The 21,229-nt window shown below is 33.5% G+C and overlaps 3 protein-coding genes across 8 annotated transcripts; 1 reads left to right on the forward strand and 2 right to left on the reverse strand.

Moving 5' to 3' along the window:
* Positions 2,074 to 4,064, reverse strand: LOC109712683 (pectinesterase-like). The gene is made up of 2 exons (XM_020236411.1): positions 3,014 to 4,064; positions 2,074 to 2,920 (listed from the first exon to the last, which is right to left on the reverse strand). The coding sequence occupies exons 1-2, from the start codon at positions 3,942 to 3,944 to the stop codon at positions 2,229 to 2,231; spliced, it is 1,623 nt and encodes a 540-aa protein (XP_020092000.1). The 5' UTR covers positions 3,945 to 4,064; the 3' UTR covers positions 2,074 to 2,228.
* On the forward strand, positions 9,136 to 14,115 carry LOC109712610 (protein NEOXANTHIN-DEFICIENT 1). Of its 6 annotated transcripts, none has more exons than XM_020236263.1 (11): positions 9,136 to 9,177; positions 10,516 to 10,592; positions 10,684 to 10,767; positions 10,856 to 10,919; positions 11,092 to 11,138; positions 11,288 to 11,342; positions 11,426 to 11,464; positions 12,145 to 12,313; positions 12,783 to 12,849; positions 12,936 to 12,992; positions 13,526 to 13,951. In XM_020236263.1, the coding sequence occupies exons 2-11, from the start codon at positions 10,528 to 10,530 to the stop codon at positions 13,785 to 13,787; spliced, it is 909 nt and encodes a 302-aa protein (XP_020091852.1). In that variant the 5' UTR covers positions 9,136 to 9,177; positions 10,516 to 10,527; the 3' UTR covers positions 13,788 to 13,951. The 6 variants fall into 6 exon arrangements, 5 of the variants coding, with proteins under 5 accessions (XP_020091852.1, XP_020091850.1, XP_020091851.1 ...); XM_020236261.1 differs by having other exon boundaries at positions 9,143 to 9,177; positions 9,901 to 10,592; XR_002216918.1 differs by lacking the exon at positions 9,136 to 9,177 and adding an exon at positions 13,985 to 14,115 and having other exon boundaries at positions 9,187 to 10,592; positions 13,526 to 13,896.
* Positions 13,912 to 20,548, reverse strand: LOC109713284 (putative inactive methylesterase 20). The gene is made up of 3 exons (XM_020237286.1): positions 20,126 to 20,548; positions 14,985 to 15,110; positions 13,912 to 14,163 (listed from the first exon to the last, which is right to left on the reverse strand). Exons 1-3 carry the CDS (start codon positions 20,504 to 20,506, stop codon positions 14,035 to 14,037), a joined length of 636 nt encoding a protein of 211 aa, XP_020092875.1. The 5' UTR covers positions 20,507 to 20,548; the 3' UTR covers positions 13,912 to 14,034.

The following is a 21,229-nucleotide window of genomic DNA, read 5'->3' on the forward strand; positions in this document are numbered from 1 at the left end:
AGAACAGAGGATATTTCAGTACAAGATAGAACAATTGTAAATTTATATTAGATACATTCGGGAATATTCTAGAGAATATTTTTAGCATCGTTTGGATAAAACGTATAGAACAATGTCTAAATATATTTTTAAAAATAAAATAATCAATTTATATTAGTATATTTTATATAAAATTATTTATAAAATTATTTTTTATAGTAATTTATAATATAATATTTTACGTAACAATTTAATTTAAAATAGTATATTTATTTTACTATATATAATAATAATTTATTTTATATAATTTATTCATAATATATGTAACGATATCTTCTATAATTTAATTAATAATATTATAAATTTCAATACAAATTAAAAAAATATATATAATGCATGAAAAAATAATTTTATATATATATATAATACTTAATATAAAATAAAATAATTAAATATTAATATATAAATAATAAAACTTAATAAAATAAATAATATATCAAATTTACTTCATTTATATTATATAATAAAATTTAAGTCTAAATATATTATCATAAAAATAATATTTATATTAATATATCTATTTATATATCTATTTATCTAATAAAATAAAGAGAATAACAAAGTTGTTCTCCGTTCTCCTAGGAACAATTCCTAACGGGACAACCCGCTTTGACCGGAACAATCCGTTCCCTTCTGTTCTTCTGTTGTTTGGTTACAACTCGGGGGATATCCCGTGTTGCTCCGGGATATCCCCAGTACCAAACACAGCCTAGAGATTGATGAAGAGAGAATACCAGATTCTCTCTCCATTTTTTTTTTCGGATAAACTTTAAATACCACTCATGCGGTTTGGCACTTTCTCAGTACTTTAGTACTTTGTGGTTTAAAGTGTATTGATTTATTGTCATGTGGTTTCATTTTTCTCTTTTCGTCAGCTTCTCTGTTAATATTTCATTGAATTAAATACAAAAAATCTTAGATATTCCATATAGATTTATCGAATATTCACTTTAGTATTATTTAGTTTTAACTTTCTCACTGATTTAAGTGAAAAAATTAGTAGAATTGGTAATAAAAAGAGAAAAATAAAATCACAGGGTACTAAATTGATACACTTTAAATTATAAAATACTAAAGTGAGAAAGTGTGAAACCACAGAGNTTTTTTTTTTCTTCTTCTTCTAATGAGTAGAAATACTCGGCCTTCCTTTCCCGCTAAATAAAACTACTTTCCCAGTTAAGATATTATTGCACTTGATGAAAAATAATTGTATAGTGTAGCATTTGAAAAAAAAAAAAAAAAATCCTTAGGCGAAAAAAATGGATCTGCATATACTAGCATCAATTTAGTGAAAGATCAGGTTGGAGAGAAGCCATGTGATCTTTAAAAACCATTACTCTGACTTATTGGCTATTATTATTCGAAAAATCACCAGAATAGTGAAATTATGGGAGGAATTTTGTTTGTGCTAATGACGTCCCTTTTGTTGTAGATGTTTGTGTTGTATGGTTTTTTTTTTTTCATCTTTCTTTCTCTATCTTTCTCTACTTTCTTTTTTTTTGCTTCTCTTGTTTTTTTTTTTTTTTTTTTTGCTGCTCTCACAAAGGATTAATTGCCTCACCTTTATAACTAAGTTTTTTTTTTTAATAAATAAAGTAAATAGTTTGCCATCCTTCTGTTTAAAAAAGACGTCCAATCGATATAAAAATGCTGAATAGATCAATAAATGGATAACTCTATCCCTGTAAAGGAATGGGACCATATACTCATAATTTAATATGGGAGAGAGAGATCAAATTCTACTTTACTGAAAAATAGTCTAATCAATCATTTACCAAAATTAGTGTGTTGCATATGATAAGCGGTTGATTAAACTGTCTTCTCGCTGTAAGACTTCTAATGTAATTACTTTTAATCAATAGAGCACTTTATACTATAAAAATAATGAAAATAAAATTATTGTAATAGTTGAAAAATAAATGATACTTGCAAATTCTAAAAGAAGGTATATATCTTATATTTTACAGTCCAAAAATTAAAATATATCTCGTGGGTTTTAATATTAAGACTAGCGAGGTAAAACAGATCAACGGATTGACAAAACGTAAGATTTATATCTACTTAAAGCATAAATATGATACCATAGTACTGCATTAAAACATATGCAGAATTTGAAGTAGTCTCACATTAACTACATAGATAGATCTAGCAACCAACTATTCAAAATTTTTTTGATAGAAGAAGCTTACTTAGAGGCCTTCAGTAAAGGCAACACCCGTCCCCGGCAACCAAGACCCACCTTGTATCAGCGCGGCCACCGTAAAGGCCTTCGCCACGTTCGGATCGGTGATCACGTGATACCCTGGCCATTGCACCCGCCCGGCGGTCCCTGCCCCAGGCCCGCGGTTCTGATACTCCCCGTAGAACAGGGTCTTCAATGCGAAGTCGCCATCCCACTCCAACCACCCTTGCGGGGCGATGTGATCGTCGATAAACGACTGCATGAACACCGTCTTCGAATACGCCATCCACGGCCGGCCGAGGTACGACGGAATGGCCTTCTTGACGGGCGAAAGGTCCGGCCCGGGCAACACCTGGCAGTTCTGGATGGAGGTGGCGGTGTCCTGGTTCGGGTCCTCGCGGCCTTGGGCGGTGATCGTGTTTTCTTGGTTCGGTAACGGCTCACGCGCGATGATCTGACAATTCTGGATCACTACGGCGGCGTTGCCGAAGATGAAGTCAATTGTGCCGGATATGTGGCTGTCGCGGTAGAACTGGCGGAGGGAGTGAGCAAAGAGGGTGTCTTGATAGCCGTCGACGCTGCAGCGATTGATAACAGCCTCATCGGCGCTAACGCGGAGGGCCACTGCCTGCTGCTTCTGCGGCCCGGCCGTGTTCTCGATCTTGAGGTCTTGGAGAATGAGTCCGTCGCCTACAGCAGCTGAACAATAGTTCTAATGTCAACCAACTGCGTTAAACAGTGGTAGTAGTTTAGTAAAAATATAACAGTTTAAGTTGGTCTCTATGTCTTTACCTAATGTGGCGGAGTTGAAGATGGTGGAGCCGTCGACGGCGTTGCGGCTCCCGGTGATCACCGTCGCGCTCATGCCGTCGCCGACGATCATCACGTTTTTCTTCGTCTTTCCTATATTGACGTTCTCCATGTACACTCCCTTCTTTACGTAGATCACGTACCTTGCGCTTTTCCCGCCGTCCGGTGCAGCATCCACCGCCTCCTGCACCGTCGCGAACTTCCCGCTCCCGTCCTTCGCCATTCCCCCGTCGGCCGCAGAACCTTCTAGAATCTTCCGGTCGCGGTGCGACAGCCACGAGGGGAACTTCTTGAGCGTGACAATGTCGTCGTCAGCGACGGGGGAGACGGCGTTGAGAACGGCGAGCGCGGCGCTGGCCAGGGCGCTGAGGGACTCCAATTGTGGCCCCACCGAGGCTTTCGCCGACCCGCGGAGGCCGTCGCGGCACGTGCCGTAGTTGGTGAGCACGGCGCTCACCCACGTGCGAGCATTGAAGCGGGCCGCCCCTCCGACGACGGCCGCGAGCCGGTCTCGCGAAAGGTCCATCAGCTGCATGCAGTCGGAGAGAGCCGACTGCTGCTCCAGCTCGTTGATTCGGAGACGGACGTCGGACACAGCAGCTGCTGCAACATCGAGCTGGTGCAGCGACTTATTCACTATTGCAGTAAAAATCCGGACCGGGTCAGGCCGGGAAATATTATCACCCGCGGAAGCAGAGACTGCAGCGTCAGAGACAATGGCGCTGCAGGACGTAGCGTCAGGAGAGTTGGTACAAAGATCAGACAACTGAATAGGATTTAAAATAAAGATAAGATGAATGATGGCAAATCCGGTTACTGAGATGAGAGCGGCGAACAAGAACAGCTTCCACATCCAACTACTCTTTCTGGTGGGAGGAGAGAGGAGGAGGGGGTCATGGGATGGTGGAGACATGGTGGGGATTAAGACTGAAAGATAAGAGATATGCGTGCAAGGAAAAGGATAGCACTGCAATTGCCTTTTTATACTGGGGAGATAGTGGAAGGATGAGACTCAAAACTTTTCTCAATAAGATTCCATGTTGACGCCTCGGGAGAGTTGGCTTCCTTTTATTTTGTTTTGTCACCAACTCACTCACTCTTGTAGCATATTTTTAATTAGTTGGATGAAATACTATTTATTTATTTATTTATTTATTAATTATCAAGTGAGAAACAATTAAGTAGATATAAAAATATATTCAAAACAAGAGATGCGACCGAACCTAGATTCCCCCGCTCCCAGGTTTAGAGAGAAAGAGATAGCGAGCTAGCTGCTTCATTCATTAAGCAAAATGAACAAAATTTACATGATGAAAACAGCTAAGACCTCCTAAGAAAAGTAGAAAAAATGTCTGAAGTAAAAAAGAAAGTGAAAAATAAAGCTAGAAGAAAAAGCGAGAGAGGGTGAGAGAGTACAGAAGTGGGTATCCCCAGCATAGAAAGAGGAAGATCCCGTGAATCGTCGAGGCAAACAAATTTTAAATCAATTAAGGAGCCAGCTAAAGAACTGGCAAAGTAAACAGCTCCACTTTTTTTAGCTAAGTTCAAAGAACTATCTGATCAGGGAAGTATAATAAACAATAATAATTGAACGTCTAGTTGGAAAAGCCGCTTTTTTAATATCCTCCATGTGGAAAGTAGTAGTTAGCTACTCTGGATCGATAATACCTCTACTAAGGCTTAATTTACATCCGTATTCATCGTACTTCAGAGTTTTTTATTTGCCTACTATTAATTTTTGCTAAGTACAACAATATATTAACGACGTGTTTGTCGTTGAAACGGAAACTCATCGCTCCGTTAAAAAAAGAGACGAGAAACAGAGAGAGAGAGGGGACAGCGAGTTCAAAAAGACATCAAAATAGGTAAGAATCCGTGGGTTTTTTTTTTTTTTTTTTTTTTTTTTTTTTTTTTTTTTTTTTTTTTTTTGGGGTTGTTGTAATTCGGTCTGCTAGTGTAACTTATGTTGGCTATTTATTATTGTCTAAAATATATTCAACTTTCTATCCCGTGACAATGAACTCAGGAGAGCAATAAATTAAGCTGGGTTGAGCCCAATAAGTTGACTGGGGATGCGATCCACAAGATCTCCAACATTCATACAGATTGAGTTAGGTCAAAATCCGTGAGGCGCTATGGATGTGCCCGTAAGTGCGATGGATGTGTTTTTCATGTCAGCACGTATTTTTGGGATAGTTCGTGAGTGCTTATGCTATCAACCTCATTAACGAATAACGATGCAATGTTTACTGAGTAATATCAATCTTTTAATCTTCCATTTTAGGGTCTGATGGGATGCATTGCACTTTCTCATGATCTTCCATTTTAGGGTCTCATTGGATGCATTACACTTTCTCATGGTTGGGATATTATTTTTGTTTTAGAGAGATATAAGAAGATATTTGAAAGTGAACTGAAGAGCATGTGGTCCAAATTTTTAGGGATATGATAACTCACCTCTATTAGATTTTTTTTTTTTTTTTTTTTTGATGTTGAGATATCTTGAAGTTTCTTTTTCTAAAATAAATTCTAATTCTATATTATTGGATGTGGTGATAGATAAGCTTTTCTATTCTTGTTATTATTGGTTTACTTGCAATGCATTGCATTTCAATGCATGAAGGTTTTTTTTTNATCACAAAATAATCTAAGTTTCATTCTTATTTTATTAAAAAAAGATTTAGAAAGCAATAGGAATGGAAAGAAATTTTAAAGCAAAGTTTCTTAAAATTAAACTCATTTACAATATTAAACAAAAAAACAAATAAAAAAGAAAAATTAAAAGATCATATTGTCAAATCATTTGAAATTTTTCTTATATGAAATGCCAAATTATGAAAGGAAAGATAGAGAGAGAAAAAGGAAACAAAGAGAAAATAAAAATTTTGAAAATATAGTAGAGGTAAAATGATTAAATTGCCCAAATATTAAAAGACAAAAATACTCTTTTTTGAGATATCTGGTAACCGGTATCTCTCCCAAAGTGACATGCGGTCATAATTTTAAAAAAACTAAATCTGAGCCGTTGAATACGCGTGAATGAATGGTAAAAAAAAAAAAAGAAGAAGTATAGAAGCAGTACTCAAACTTCAAATACCACCCATACGATTTTGCACTTTCCTATTTTAGTATCCTATAGTTTAAAGTGTATCGATTTAGTGTTGTATGGTGGTTTTATTTTTTTCTTTTCGTCAGTTTCTTCGTTAATATTTGTCAAATTAAATACAAAAAACTTCAAATACCCCATCTAGATTTATCGAATATTCCTTTTAGTATTCTTTAGTTTTAACTTTGTAACTGATTTAAGAGAAAAAAATTAGTGGAATTGATAATAAAAAGAGAAAAATGAAATCGTAGAGCACTAAATTGATACAGTTTAAACCATAGAGTACTAAAGTGAGAGCGTCTGAAACCACAGGGGTGGTATTTACAGTTTTTTCTTTTTTTTACTTCTTATTCTAATGAGTAAAAATACTCGGCCTTCCTGTCTCGCTAAATAAAACTACTTGCCCACTCGTTTTTCGCTAATATTGGCTTTAGTTGGCCATTTCTGATAATTTTAATTATGCTCCGTTAACGAAGTGATTGTTACGACAAACGCACAAATGGAAACAAAATGGCGAATACGAAACACTCAAACCATAAGCAGAAAAAAAAAGATAACACGCAGATTTACATGGAAAATCTTTTGCAGGAAAAAACCACCGGCAAGGGAGGAGAGAACTTCACTGTCGAATGAAAAAGGGAATACAATGTTCAGATGATTACAACCAACCACGATCTCACGTCTCTAGGGCAAAAACGAAAAAAGAAAACTCATAACGAGTTTCGGATTCGATCCGTACCGCAGGGGCTCCGCCCCACTCACCCCCTGGCGTTTTCCTTCCCAAAATTGTTTTCCAATTTGGTCACACCGCGAAGCTGTCGGCGAGTCGAAAATCCAAACTTGAGTTGATAATCAATTTCGAGTCACATCTAACAATAATGAATTTTCCATTTCAACGACTTTTTTCGCTAAGATATTGTCGCACTTGATAAAAAATAATTGTATAGTGTAGTATTTGGAAAAAAACGAAGAAAATGGATCTGCATGTACTAGCACCAGTTTGGTGAAAGATAAAGTTTGAGAGAAGCCATGTGATCTTTAAAAACCGTTACTCTTAACTTATTGGCTATTATTCGAAAAATCACTAGAATAGTGAGATTATGGGAGGAATTTTGTTTGCGCTAATGACGTCCCTTTTGTTGTAGATGTTTGTGTTGTGTGGGTTTTTTTTCATCTTTCTTTTTCTATCTTTCTTTACTTTTTTTTTTTTTATTTTTGGTTGCTCTTGCAAAGGATTAATTGCCTCATCTTTATAACTAAGTTTATTTTTTTTAATGAATAAAGCAAATAGCTTGCCACGTTCAATTCATATAGAAATGCTTAATAGATCAATAAATGAATAACTCTATCCGTATAAAGGGATTGGACAGTATACTCATAATTTAGGATTAATTTCACTGGTACTTTTTAAAAAATTGATAATATCGTAAATACCCTCACAAAATTAATAATACCATAATTATCCCTCTAAATATATAGATTCTTTCAAATCTACCCTTATTTGTAAGCTCTATTAAATTCACATGGGATTAAAAATTACTTACTGATCTTGCCCTTGATCCTTAAAGAGTGTTGAAGGTTTTAGTAAGAAAAAATATATTCAACCCCCTCAAGTATAGGCTATTTTGATAAAGTTCCCTAATTTTTTTTTTCTATATAAAGACCCATTCAATTTTTATTTATTTTGTTTAAAATGATTTCATTAATTAAATTAAATATTTTGTTCAAAGTCAAGACACTCCATTAGCAACTAATTATTAAATCTAGAATTACACTATTTTTGCAAGTTGAATGAAAATTTTAGCTATTTCATCAAATTTAACGGCTTTAACTATTTTTATTTAAAGACATTATATATTTAATAGTTAGTTGCTAATGGAGTGTTGTAGTTTTGAACAACGTATATAATTTAATTCATAGAGTTAATTTAAATCAAAAAATGAAAATTGAATGGGTTTTTTATGCAGGAAAAAAAAATTAGAGATCTACTTCAAAATAACCTATAGTTGAGGAAGTTGAATATATATTTTCTCACTATAACCTCCAACACCTTTCAAGGATGAAGGGCAAAATAGGTAATTAATTTTCAGTCTCATATGAATTTAACGGAGTTTGCAAATAAGGGTAGATTTGAAAAAATCTATATATTTAAAGGGATAATTATGATATTACTAATTTTATGAGGATATTTACGATATTATCAACCTTTTGAAGGGCACTAGTGAAATTAACCCTATAATTTAATATGAGAGAGAGAGAGAAGAAATTAACAATGAAAAAACAATTTATATCAAATTCCACGAAAAATAGTCTAATCAACTATTTACCAGAATTAATGTGTTGCATATGATGAGCAGTTGATTAAACTGCCTTTTCGCTAGAAGATTTCTAATGTAATTAATTTTGATTCGACAGAGCACTTTATACTAGAATTATTGTAATAGTTGAAAATTAAATGATGCTCGCAAATTCTAAAATAAGATATATATCTTATATTCTACCGTCCAAGAATTGAAATAATATCTCGTGGGTTTTAATATTAAGACTAACAAGGTAAAACAGATCAACGGATTGACAAAGCGTAAGATTTATATCTATTTAAAGTGTACAAGTAGTATTAATCTGATTTATTAATTCTAGAAGGCTCAAAAAAAGACAAATTATTAAAATTATATCTAAAATAATAAAATTATTATATTTAAACTGAAAGATTGGACAGTAAACTGAAAATAGTCTGCAGTTGAGATATCTGTAGAGTTTTACAAGCTTAGTCCTACTCATCAATCCACCTCTATCCTTATTGGTATAGGAAGGATAACACAAATCCCAATCCCAATCCCAATCACAATCCCACACCTATAAGAGCTCTTTTCTGGGAATGGAAACTAAACAGGAGAACCCCCTTGGCCCCTCATATGATGATTGATTTCATGTGGTTGCTTCATTTGCTGTGGCTGATGATTTTTTTGGGTAGTTATGTTTTGCACGCCATGTGTTTGATTTTNTCATTTGAGCCCCACTGATGCCACACAAGTGAAAGGTCCTCCCCCCCCTCTCTCTCTCCCTCTTTCCTGTGCAAAGTTCTCTAATTTATGCTTGAATTCACTTGTTTGTTGTGGTAATTTAGGAACCTCATATGATGATTGATTTCATGTGGTTGCTTCATTTGCTGTGGCTGATGATTTTTTTGGGTAGTTATGTTTTGCACGCCATGTGTTTGGATTTATGTTTCTTTGAGAGTTTATGGAAACATTAACCTATATTTTCCCTGAATAGATTGCACAGTAAGATTGTTTGAAATGAGGTTTGTACCTCCTTTTTTTTTCTATACCAAGACAAAAGCATTGAATTGAGACAGGGATTGGGGAAAGGGATCTTAAAAATGCCTCTTTTAGGGCCAATAATTGTACTAATCAAACACAAAAAAAAGGGGAAAATCGACCAAACCCACAAATTACATTGCTGCTTAGATCATCAATCGAGGTGTGATTTCACAATGTGATAGGATTTAAATTGCACGAGCAAATAGGAAAACCTAAATTAATGAAAAAAAAAGTCAAATTTTTGCGGAGTGAGCGGAAAATTACCCAGCGAGAACGTCGAAATTTTGGACCAAAACCTTGAGGAAAGATCCCGATCCCAATCCCATTCCAACTCTTCTTCGTCTTCGATCTCGATTACTCTCTTTTCTTTAAAATCTAAAATCGCAAAGAGGATGAGTTGTTCGCTTGTCCTTTTTTTTTGTATTTCTCTTTGCTTTTAGGGCATGGGAGCGAGTGCAATGTTTCTCACACTCACAACGGGAGGGGACAGTATGCGGCGGTGCGACTGGGCTCATAGAAATTTCTATGCGGGCGATTCTGGAAGGTTTATTCGAGGAAAGTTGAGAATGAATTAGTGAATATCTAGAAAAAAAAACTTAGTGCCGGTTTGGACCCGTTTCTCTGCTGCTACTGCTGCTGCTATAGCTTTTGCTGTGATGCGAAGCAATGGTTATTTACATTTTGAAAGTATTGAGGGCTGCTTGACAATAATACACGATGCACCGTAAAGAATATAGGTATGATTACAGAATGGTGCTTTATTGAGTTCTATCAACCAGGAATCCATGATACAAGTGTCATCCAAATTCGTTCGTGAGATGGCTAATGTAATAAGTATCATCCATATGCAAGATTAATATTGATCTGATTATTTGTCTTTCTTGGCAAAGCAAGCTTAACTATCTCCACAAGTTAAGAGAGTTCATTCCATTCTTTCTCATACTAAAACACTGGTGTAAAAGATTGAGTGATTAAACGTAGCTCTAGATTTCATCTACTTGGGTAAACTTAACTTTATTGTGATAATGCCGGTCTTTTATGCTTTGTTGATTCAGGGTGTAAGATTAATGGAAGTTTCTGAGAAATCTTCATCTAGTTATCACCTGGGCCCGCCGTGGTTATTTAAAGGCAGGCAAGACCTCGCCACTTTTTGTTTTCTAGGATGAGTTAAAATATTTACATGTACTTGTTAGTACATAGTAATAGTTTTTATTTGGTTCTAGTGCACTCTACCAGCTTCATCTAGTGAAGGCGGATATTGCTCGTGCTTTCATACCTAAGGAGCTGAAACTTGTTGAAGCCTTCGGGTATTGAGTCGTAACAGACATGGATCTCCTTTAAGCTCAAGTTGTTCGTTTTTTTTCTTTATAATTAATATAAGTTTCAAATTTGCAGGTATACGCTTGGTGGTTTGTTCCTTGCGCACTATGACGAAAGCCCGGCTGGAAAGTTTGATGAGGTTAAAATTGTGGGAGTTTAACAGCCAAAATAGTAACACCTCTCAAGGAATTACATGTTAATTGTTTTCTTTTAGTGCTTTTAATTTTTGACAGTTAAATTATGATTATGTTTGCAGCTTTATAACTCTCTTAGAACCTATTACGTATTCGCCTGCATTTGTATATTCTCAGCTCGTAGTAATTGCTGGTATCGTGTGGAACCCGCCTACTTCATGCGCGTAATATTTCTATCCCTATTTTGTTACAGACATTTAGAAGAAAAAAGATTATAGGTTATTTGATGACTGTTTCTCTTTGTTGTACCGTGCAAAATGTTAGTACTAACTAGTCATATTATATTTTGTTTTTGTTTCAACTCTTCTATCAGGTGGGCTGCAAGAGTACTTGTGAATAGTAATGAAGCTTGTCACCATGGTAGAAAGGTGCGAAAAGGAAGTATACTTTCTGAATCATTTAAGCTATCACTCCTCTTTTCAGGTCAGTAAGATCACTTCTATTCATCCAGGAAATTGGGCTTCCGAGCCATGTTGCCATATTTTCGAAGGTATTTCAGATTTATCTTTCCTTTTTTTTTCCCCTACAGACTACTGTTGGTTTGATGGATAGACCCATATCCATGTCATTCTTGCTATCCTAGAATGTTTTAGGTACTTTAATTCACATGATTTTGATAAATGATTCATGTTAGTAATATAAAACTAGTTGCAGTTACGAGCATGGTTGTGAAATTGGTTGCATTTCTCTTTTCTTCTACTTTAGTACATACTAAATCGGCAAAAACATATGGACAACCCAGCAATAGGTCGTTTATAAATGGGTCCCTTCGCTTCTGTCTTTTGGATCTCAACAGTTGTATTGTTTTATTTCAGAGTACTCAAATCTCTAACATTTTTTATGGAATGTTCCGCCACTTTAGAGACTATTAGAATGTTCCGCCACTTTAGAGACTATTCTACATCTCCTTCAGAGAGAAACATTAAGTAAACAGAATCCCTGATGTAATTCAAATTACACGTTCGTTGAGAGTAAAAATACTAAAAGAATTTGAAGTTCTGGGCTTTTTCCCAATGACCTATAGTATGGTGGGTGTCTATATCTTTTTGCCTGGTAAGTAGCAGTGACTGTTGTGTTTGAAAATGAATGTTCTTTAAGCTTGAACTGAGATTTAATAGTGCAAGTGCATTGTCATCTGATGCTACACGCAAATTATCTTCTATGAAATAGAGAAATGTGGAACATACAAAGAAACCATTGAGTAGATGCAGTAGCCTTCTAAGTATGATTGGCATTAGTTCAACTTGTCCCAAGCAACTGGCACATAGCGAGATTGAAGTATCAGAGATTGAGGGCTCTTCTATGATGCACATGTGTAATATCAGCTTGCCATTTGCCGGTAAGTGAATTCTTTTGAGTAAGTAGCATTTGATATGACTAATTTTCGTCCGGTACATTATTTTCGTCAGATGAGGTAATTCAAATCAGGTTATTATTCAGAAAATTTTCTGGGCAGCTGACACTTGCCAAATGTATGAGTAGTCCCTTTAAAATCATAATATAGTGACTTTATTGCTGTATTTTTCACTTGAGCATTTTAGTCCCTGAACTCTTTACATTTTAGTCTTTTATTCTATGAAGCCGCTTTATTTCGGTGAGTAACCAAAACAGTAACTCATATTGTACCAGAGAAACCACCCATGTATGACAAGTAATTATTACTGTTATTACCATTTTTTTTTTTTGCTGAAACATTGAATTTGGTTTCGGTTAGTGAAATATGAATACCTAGCTGATCATACTACATTATGTTATTCAATTTCTTGTTCTGATATTTTTGAATTCTATCCTTCTGGTTGTGACGGCAGTGCCGAAATCAAGTAAGAGTGGCATGTGGATGGGCCCTAGAATCAGAATGTCTCTTCCGAGTTTCAGGTTAGGTTATAACATAGACGCAGAATCAGGTTCTTAACAAAGCTTTTTCTTTTGCTAGAGGATGACTTTAACTATGGAAATTTCAGCGGCCAAACGGAATACAATTCTCACCTTCTAAAGTACGCCTGCCAAATGGAATGCAGGTACGAAGAAACTAAATCATTTCGAACATTTACACTCAAATGTAAATAACTTTTGCTTATGATTTATCTTTTACACAGTTCAGTGCTTCTTGGTGGTTTCCGTTTATAGTTGCTAATCTGTTTCGGAAGAGTGGCAAAATTAGCTTGTTTAATGTTTCAAAAAAAATTTTAAAAAAACTTGTAGGCATGTACTTGAAAAAGTTTTCTTTTCAAGGTGACTCTACAGATACAAATTTTTTTTTTTCTGTTACTTTTCCCTCCAGATCATCTTTCTGGCTATTTGTATACTCTATGGTGATTTACTATCTTGTTTCTGCTTGTAGTACTTAACTATCCTGTTACTATGACTCTAAAAGATGAAAATTGTTTTACAAGTTTATATTTGAGTAAATTGAAATATGGAAATTCGTATATATGATTACCTGCTAAAGGTGAATTTCTGTACCGACTATGCTAGCACTTGGCATCTAATTTGATCTCTCTCTTCTATCTACTCTTGTTGTATACTTTATATGTTCTTTTTCCCTACGCAGTGTACGAGCAGTAAAAGCTGCTAAAGTATCGAGCCCGGCTACTAAAGACACTCATAAGCATTCTCGAGACGCTCACTCTGATTACAGCAATCAAGATACCAGTCTTTTAGCGGAAGATAATGCATGGAATCGAAGCATATCGGTGTTATTGTCGAAGCCCATCTTGGCTTTGGAGTTCAACCTTCTAAAGATGCAGGTCGAAGCTCCGAAGTTCGTGGTTCCTGACTCGAAGAAGAGTCAAGTTCGATATTCGAGTGCCTAGTTATATCCTCTGGACATTTACCTATCTAGATATATGTCTTTGGGAATAACTTTTAGGTTTCGCTTCTGATTATTCGGTGTTTTTGTCTCCAAATGTGAGATTGCTACTTGTAAGATGTCGAAAAGTATTTCAAGTGCAAATATGCATGCAAATTTCAGTTTCAAGCTGCTTATTCAGATCTGCTACATACTCAACAGAAGCCACAAGCACTTATTGGTAAAAGCAGCAAGGAATGATCAAGTAAAGATCAAGCATAGGCTTCTGCAATGTCCATGAGATACTGGGACAGCTCCTCCGGCGTCGACAGCATCGCCATGTGGTCAGCGTTTTTGATCGTCTTCACCTCTTTTACCGGGCTTTTCGCGATCATGNCTTCCTCCTCACACCGCGCTCTTATATATATATATATATATATATATATATATATATATATATATATATATATATATATATATATATATATATATGCATGCAAGTAACCAAATTGTTAGCTTTATTGGGAAAAATAAAATTGTTTGGTAAAAGCTTATATTAGGCTTGAACAAACACTTTCAAAAACTTTAAACCATTTCCTCTGAAATTCAAGCTCCTAGATGACAGTTTTTTTTTTATATTTTATTCAGCAACTTGCAAAAAAAATTTTGTTGAACATTTTTTAGATAATTTCTCGCGAAACTTAGGGGTGTTTGGTTACTCAAAAAAAGCGTGAAAAACCTTTCTTTGGAGAAATTTTTTTCTGTAGAAACATTCTTTTTCACAGTTCTTATTTTCTGGATAAAAACATGGAAAACAAAAACAGTACTTTTCCGTAAAATCTAAAAAAGAACTTTTTTGGAAAATATATTTTTTTTATTTTTTTTTTAACGGTAAGACATTCAATGATGATCGGCACCGTTAAATATAATCTAGACCGTTTGAAAATTTTAGTAAATTTTATAATTTCATAATATCATTTATTCAGTGATCAAGTGGTCTGAAATTTTTATAAAAAATTAGTCATTAAAAGCATGTTGATTTTGAGACCACTCGAACCATGAGAAAATAACAATATCGATCGTGGATTCAGACACCGAATCCCCGAAAACAATGCAGAACTAAACGACTCCGTTTTCTTCGGGAAACATTTTTAGCTCCTGCTGTGCAAATTAACTACATTTTTAGCACACCAAACAATTAATTAAGTAATTAATTAATTACCTCAGGTGAGCAGAGTTGGTAGAGCCTTGATTTGAGAAACTGAGGGCCAAACAACATGGTCGTTGGTCGATTTGAATACGATTTAAACACCGTGTCCATCCAATATGATCCAGATGCTTTGCTCAACTATTTAAATTAGTACAATAAATAGTTAATTAAACTAATTAATTACTTAACCATGTTAATATTAATAGGTTAAATTGCAAAAAAAATATTTTGTGCGCTTTAGCTTATGTCTTAATCATCCCCTGCGATAAAAAATTTGAGGGTAATTGTTGTATTCAATCACAAAACTTTACTAATATACTACAAACTTGTATCTGCAAAATTTTTCTATTTAATTCAACAGTTTTCTTTAAATTTTGTATTTTTAGCCATTCATCAAATATAATGCAGTTTTAATTAATAACTCTAATTAATGCACAACTGTTTGCTATTGTAAATTAATGCACAACAACAGAATTAGAATTAGAATAATCCAATATTATTTTTTTTTCTCTTTTTTTTACACTCGGAGAGAGAAAATATTCTGCGCTAGGTCGCTACAAAAGAAATATTGTGACTTTCTATTACACTAAATTTCTTATCTTTATAAAATAAAAAAAATATTTAGGTAAAAACATATGAAATTTATCTGAATTATAAACTATTTTAAATCGATCAACCAACCAAATTTTCAAAATTTGATCTTACTAGCCATCTTTTCTACTTTGTTTGATTCAAGTTAATCAATAATACTTTAACTTTAAAATCCAAATGCGCTGTTTTTCTTTATAAGTTTAATTAATATATTTCATGCAACTCTCATAATTATAAATTTATTAAACTAAAAAATTAATTTAAATTTTAAATTGAAAGTATTATTAACTGACTTAAATTAAAGGGGAAACTTCAAATACCCCTCGTGTGGTTACGTATTTTTTCACTTTAGTACCCTGTGGTTTAAAGTGTATCAAGTTAGTACTCTTTGGTTTCGTACTTTCTCACTTTAGTACCCTGTGGTTTCTAGTGTATTAAGTTAGTCTCCTATGGTTTCGCATTTTCTCACTTTAGTACCCTATGGTTTAATATATTTTTAAAATTATTTATCCTGAAATGGATAATAAAAAGAGAAAATTAAAACCACAAGGTACTAACTTGATACAAAAATAAAACAATAGGGTACTAACTTGATACACTTGAAACTATAGGGTACTAACTTGATACACTCGATATTATAGGGTACTAAAGTGAGAAAGTGCGAAATCGCAGGGTACTAACTTGATACACTTTAAACCACATGGTATTAAAGTGAGAAAGTGCGAAACCACAGGGGGAGTATTTGAACTTTTTCCTAAATTAAATAAGGGAAAACTACAAAAGCCCCCCTGTGGTTTAAAATGTATCAATTTGCCCCCATGTGGTTTCTTTTTTCTCTTTTTCTTATCAATTTCATAAATTTTTTTTAAATCAGTGATAAAGTTAAAAATTAAAGAGTACTAAAGTGAATATTTGATAAATCTAGATGGATATCTGAAGTTTTTTATATATAATTTAATAAAATATTAACGAAAAAGCTACCGAAAAGATAAAAACGAAACCACAGGAGGGGCAATTTGATACATTTTAAACCACAGGGGGGCAAAATGAGAAACTACGAAATCACGGGGATTTTTGAAGTTTTCCCATTAAATAAATAGTAAAATTAGATTTGTGATACACCGCATAAAAAATTCAAAATCATCTATTGACAAATTTTATATATTTATTTTTTTTTATCTATTTAAGAACTATAATAAGTCGATACTACTATTTTACTGAATAGAAGGACAATACAACCAATGGATTTATTGTAGTCTAGTATTTTTTTTATTCTGCATTAATTGTTAAGTGGTTTCTTCGTTGGTACTTCAATTAAATTAAATTAATTAATCCGTTAAATTTAGTTTAAAAGGGGTGCGTGGATCTAGTTCCTGAAAAATTTATGGCGCGAAAGTACAGAACTTATTTCAACTATAAGCTTTTTGAATTTGATTATTTAAATTTTTAAAATTTTATTTTTATTATAAATTTAAAGATTAGATAATAAAATTAAATTTTTAAAATTTTTTAGACGAATGAGCTGAAAGATCTAATCTAGGGAAAAATGCTACAGTGTAGCAGTTACATCGCATTATCTATTTTCAGCCAATCAAAACTCTCAATTTTACGAAAAAGTATAATAAAAATATTTTTTAAAAGAATTATAATAAATTAGATGAATTCTAAAAATATAATTTGATTAGTTGAAGATAGGTTCGAAAGTCAGATTGTGTTCGGCTCAAAATGAGCTCGAGACCGAATCGCTCGTTTAGTAAACGNACTCTATAAATATATATATATATATATATATATATATATATATATATATATATTGTGTAGAGTTACTATGCTATCGGAAGTATAGAGAATCTGGTATTTCTGACTTTTTGATATTTTGATAAAAAATTATACGGTTGGGATGATTGCGGTCCCCCCTAGGGGCTAGGGTTTAATAGTATTCCTAGAGTTGAGTGGTCTCTATAGGATAATAGTATTAATTTAAAGATTAGAAATAATCCAAGGGATTGATTTAAGAGCCAAAAAGTCGAAAGTATCGGATTCTCTATGCTTCCGATAGGATAGCAGCTCTACTCATATCATATTCATATATAAATAAGTAATTATATATATAATACGAATTTTTATCATTTAATTTTTACCCCAATTTAAATATAAAGTCAGACTCAACTATTAAAAAAATCAATATATATATATATATAAAATTTTAACCACTATATCAAAATCTAATGCATAAGATTTCATAAATTTATTTTTTGTATATATATATATTCTTTCTAATTCTTTTAACTCGTTATTTGTAAGCCAGCTCGTGTTCGGCTTGTTTATTAACGAGTCGTGTTAAACGAGCCAAACACGAATTGAATTTTTTAGCTCGATATTTTAATGAATCAGTTTGCATTCAGCTCGTTTACAGAAGCGGATTCAACTCGCTCGTGTCCGGCTCGTTAACAATCCTACATGGCTGTCGTATTTTTAACTTTGTTTTTATTTTTTATTTTGGCTAAATTACAGAAAACCCCTCTATAATAATCTGCTTTTTCACTTTCCCCTCCTGACATTTAAAAACCTACACTTTGCCTCCTTATAAAATGAAAAATATTCACAGGGGGGTTACGGTGTGTAAAATGACCATTTTGCCCCTCGCCATTGTCGTCTTCTTTCCCATCTTTCTCAGCCGCCCCTTCGTTCGGCCGCGATTCCCACTTCAATCGGCTGCAATTTCTCTCCATTTTTTTCTCCACCTGCTTTCCTTCCCCTCCTGCACCCTCGTCGCCCTCGATTTCGGCGACAGTAGGAGAAAACCGAGGTGGGCGACAGTAAGAGAAGGGCAAAGAAGGCGAAGGCGAAGGCGAGGCGGCGGAGGACGGCGAAGGGGATGTGGGTGAGGGCGAGGCAGTGGAGGACGACGAGGCGGCTAGGCGGCGAGATGGCAAGCCGGAGGGAGTCAAAGCAACAGGGAGATGGCGGAGGGGTATTTTCGGCATAAAAATATATTTTTTAACTGAACCCTAACGGAACCCTAACGGTAGGAGGTGAAGTGTACATTTTTTATTTTACAGGAGGGTAAAATATAGATTTTTAAATGTCAAGAAGAAAAAGTAAAAAAGCGAGTTATTATAAGTGAGTTTTCTGTAATTTAGCTATTTATTTTTTATCAAATGAGTAGTACAAAAGAAGTACTGCCTTGAAAAGTGGGTAAAAAGTGTATGACATACGAGAGTTAGGGGGTTTGCATGCAACATGACTTTGAAAGTAGGCACCAAACTACCAAAGAGGAGGCACGTGACCAACTACCTCAGCGGATCTAGCTTGTTGGTACGAGGTAACAGTATAAAAGATTTTAAGGTAAACTTTAAATATTATCTCTGTAATTTTATATTTTTTTTACTCTAATTTTTTATTATTTAAAGTGTATCAATTTAGTATCATATGTTTTTTTTTTTGTCAGCTTTTTTATTAATATTTTGTTAAATTATATAAAAAAAATTTTAAATATCCCACCTAAATTTATTAAATATTTATTTTAGTATTTTTTAGTTTTAATTTTGTCACTGATTTAACGAAAAAAAAATTAATGAAGAGAATAATAAAGAGAGAAAAATGAAACCATGGGTACTAAATAAATATACTTTAAACCACATAGTACTGAAATTAAAAAATGCGAAACTATAGAGGTGGTATTTAAAATTTTTTCAAAATTTTATGTCAGAAACTATATTCTTCTCTAATTTTATATCCTTCAATTAAAATTTTTTTATTAATTAGCGAAGGTTCACAGCAAAGTAAATTTTTTTAAAAAAATCATAAAAATAGAGAAGAGTAGTGGGTTTCACAATAAGGCTAGGCTTTTGATTTTGATTTTGAAAAAAAATATTAGGTAAATATTTGTACATTTGTTTCTTCATATAATATAATATAATATAATATAATATGTAGATATAGAAAATTATAGAATCACATAAATCAGTCTCTTTATTTTGTATTTATTTTTTTTTATCACTTGATTTTTTTTTTGTTTTCGTGTATTTGGGTTGCTAGCGCATAAAAAACAAATTTGCAAGTTTCTAATATTAAATTCTCCAAAATAATTGTAAAAACTGATCAATTTGGCTCAACAGTAATTTTTTTATAAAAAATTGCTCATATAGATATTGTTAAATTATATGAATAACTATTATTCTCTAAAAAAGTTAAACTTGTTGAAAATAATATTTTTATTTTTTAATATTTAATATATGGACTTTAATTAAATGAGAACATAAATTAACTTGAAGCTTTTATTTGGAGATTCTACAATCTTTCCAACATTTTTTTTAGAGAGAAATAAATAATACGCTATCTGTTTCGTTTATTTTATTTAGAAATAAATTTAGCTGAAAATATAAATCAATTAGAATTCAAATTCGAAATCTCAGATACCGATCACTGAACTCTTTGTCACTTACGCTAAGAATGATCGATTCTTTCAAACTTTTTTTCAATTTTAGAAATCTAAGCGTACATGCTTTTCAGAATAGAAAAGTTGTTTTATAAGCCAAGCCAAAGTAAGAATATCGTACCTCATCATAGACGGACGAAGGCGGCGAGGTCCAATCGGGCCTGAACGCCGTCACGAAGACGGCGGCGGCGACTTTCTCGGGAAACTTCTCCATGGCCAAAGCTATGTTCAGGCCACCGAGGCTGTGGCCTACTATGATCACCCTCTCACCATCAGGAAGGGATCTTAGGATCTCCATCAACGGCTCGGAGTATTCGGCGAAGGTGCGCACCTCGTCGATCTGCCGAGGGTCGATACCGGAGGCGGCGAGGTCCGGTACGGTGACCCGGTAACCCGATAACCGGAGCCGCGTCGTGACCTTGTACCAGCACCAGGCTCCTTGGCCTGCTCCATGCACAAGAACTACGTGCTTGTTGGTATTGTTGTTCTTCGAGTTCTCCATCTTTCTTTTTTTTTTTCTATCTAACGAGATTATATATATATATATATATATATATATATATATATATATGAAAATTAAGGTCTTAGAGGTGTCCCAGGGCTCCAATATATATCGATGGAATGAGAATACACATCCACTCATAAATGCTTTATATAAATGCACAGCTACTTATTAAGTAGGTATTGGTGAGCCAAAATAATTGAAATGTGCTTACGCATATGATGACCAAATGGTAGGTATATGTATATATATTGTTTGCAACTTTGGATCATCTATGTAGAAGGTTAAATAAAAAAAGGTAAAAAAAAAGGAAAAAAAAAAGAAAAAGACTTTATTGCACGCACCATTGGGATTTTTTTCCACTTTAACTCTTTAAAAATTTATAATTAGTCAAATAATCTTGTAAAATATTTATTAATTTGTTGAAATAATTCTATTTTATTCAACTCATTATTGGGGTACAAAAATAATTGAAAAATGATCATTTTCAGGGAATAAAAATAATTAAAAGAGTACAGTCAATTATTTACTGTTTTTTATAAATTTTAAAAAACGATAAATGATTCACCGTCTTTTTTTTTCATTAGAGATGATAAATAATTCACGGTCTTTCTCTTAAAATACAAAACAATGAATGATTTGTTGTTTGTTTCTATTTCCATATATAATCTTAACAATCATATAATGATTTCAATTTTTTTTTTAATTTTTATACAATTTCAA

Source organism: Ananas comosus, linkage group 7 (genome assembly GCF_001540865.1).
Source record: "Ananas comosus cultivar F153 linkage group 7, ASM154086v1, whole genome shotgun sequence".
Taxonomy (NCBI): Eukaryota; Viridiplantae; Streptophyta; class Magnoliopsida; order Poales; family Bromeliaceae; genus Ananas; species Ananas comosus.

Bases quoted from the DNA above. Each gene is read 5' to 3' on its own strand.
- LOC109712610 (XM_020236261.1), top strand. From the start codon at position 10,486: ATGCCGGTCTTTTATGCTTTGTTGATTCAGGGTGTAAGATTAATGGAA. The intron at 11,139-11,287 runs GTAATATTTCTA...CTCTTCTATCAG, and splicing joins AACCCGCCTACTTCATGCGC to GTGGGCTGCAAGAGTACTTG. The intron at 12,993-13,525 runs GTACGAAGAAAC...TTCCCTACGCAG, and splicing joins GCCTGCCAAATGGAATGCAG to TGTACGAGCAGTAAAAGCTG.
- LOC109712683 (XM_020236411.1), bottom strand. From the start codon at position 3,944: ATGTCTCCACCATCCCATGACCCCCTCCTCCTCTCTCCTCCCACCAGA. The intron at 2,921-3,013 runs GTAAAGACATAG...ACTATTGTTCAG, and splicing joins CTTCAACTCCGCCACATTAG to CTGCTGTAGGCGACGGACTC.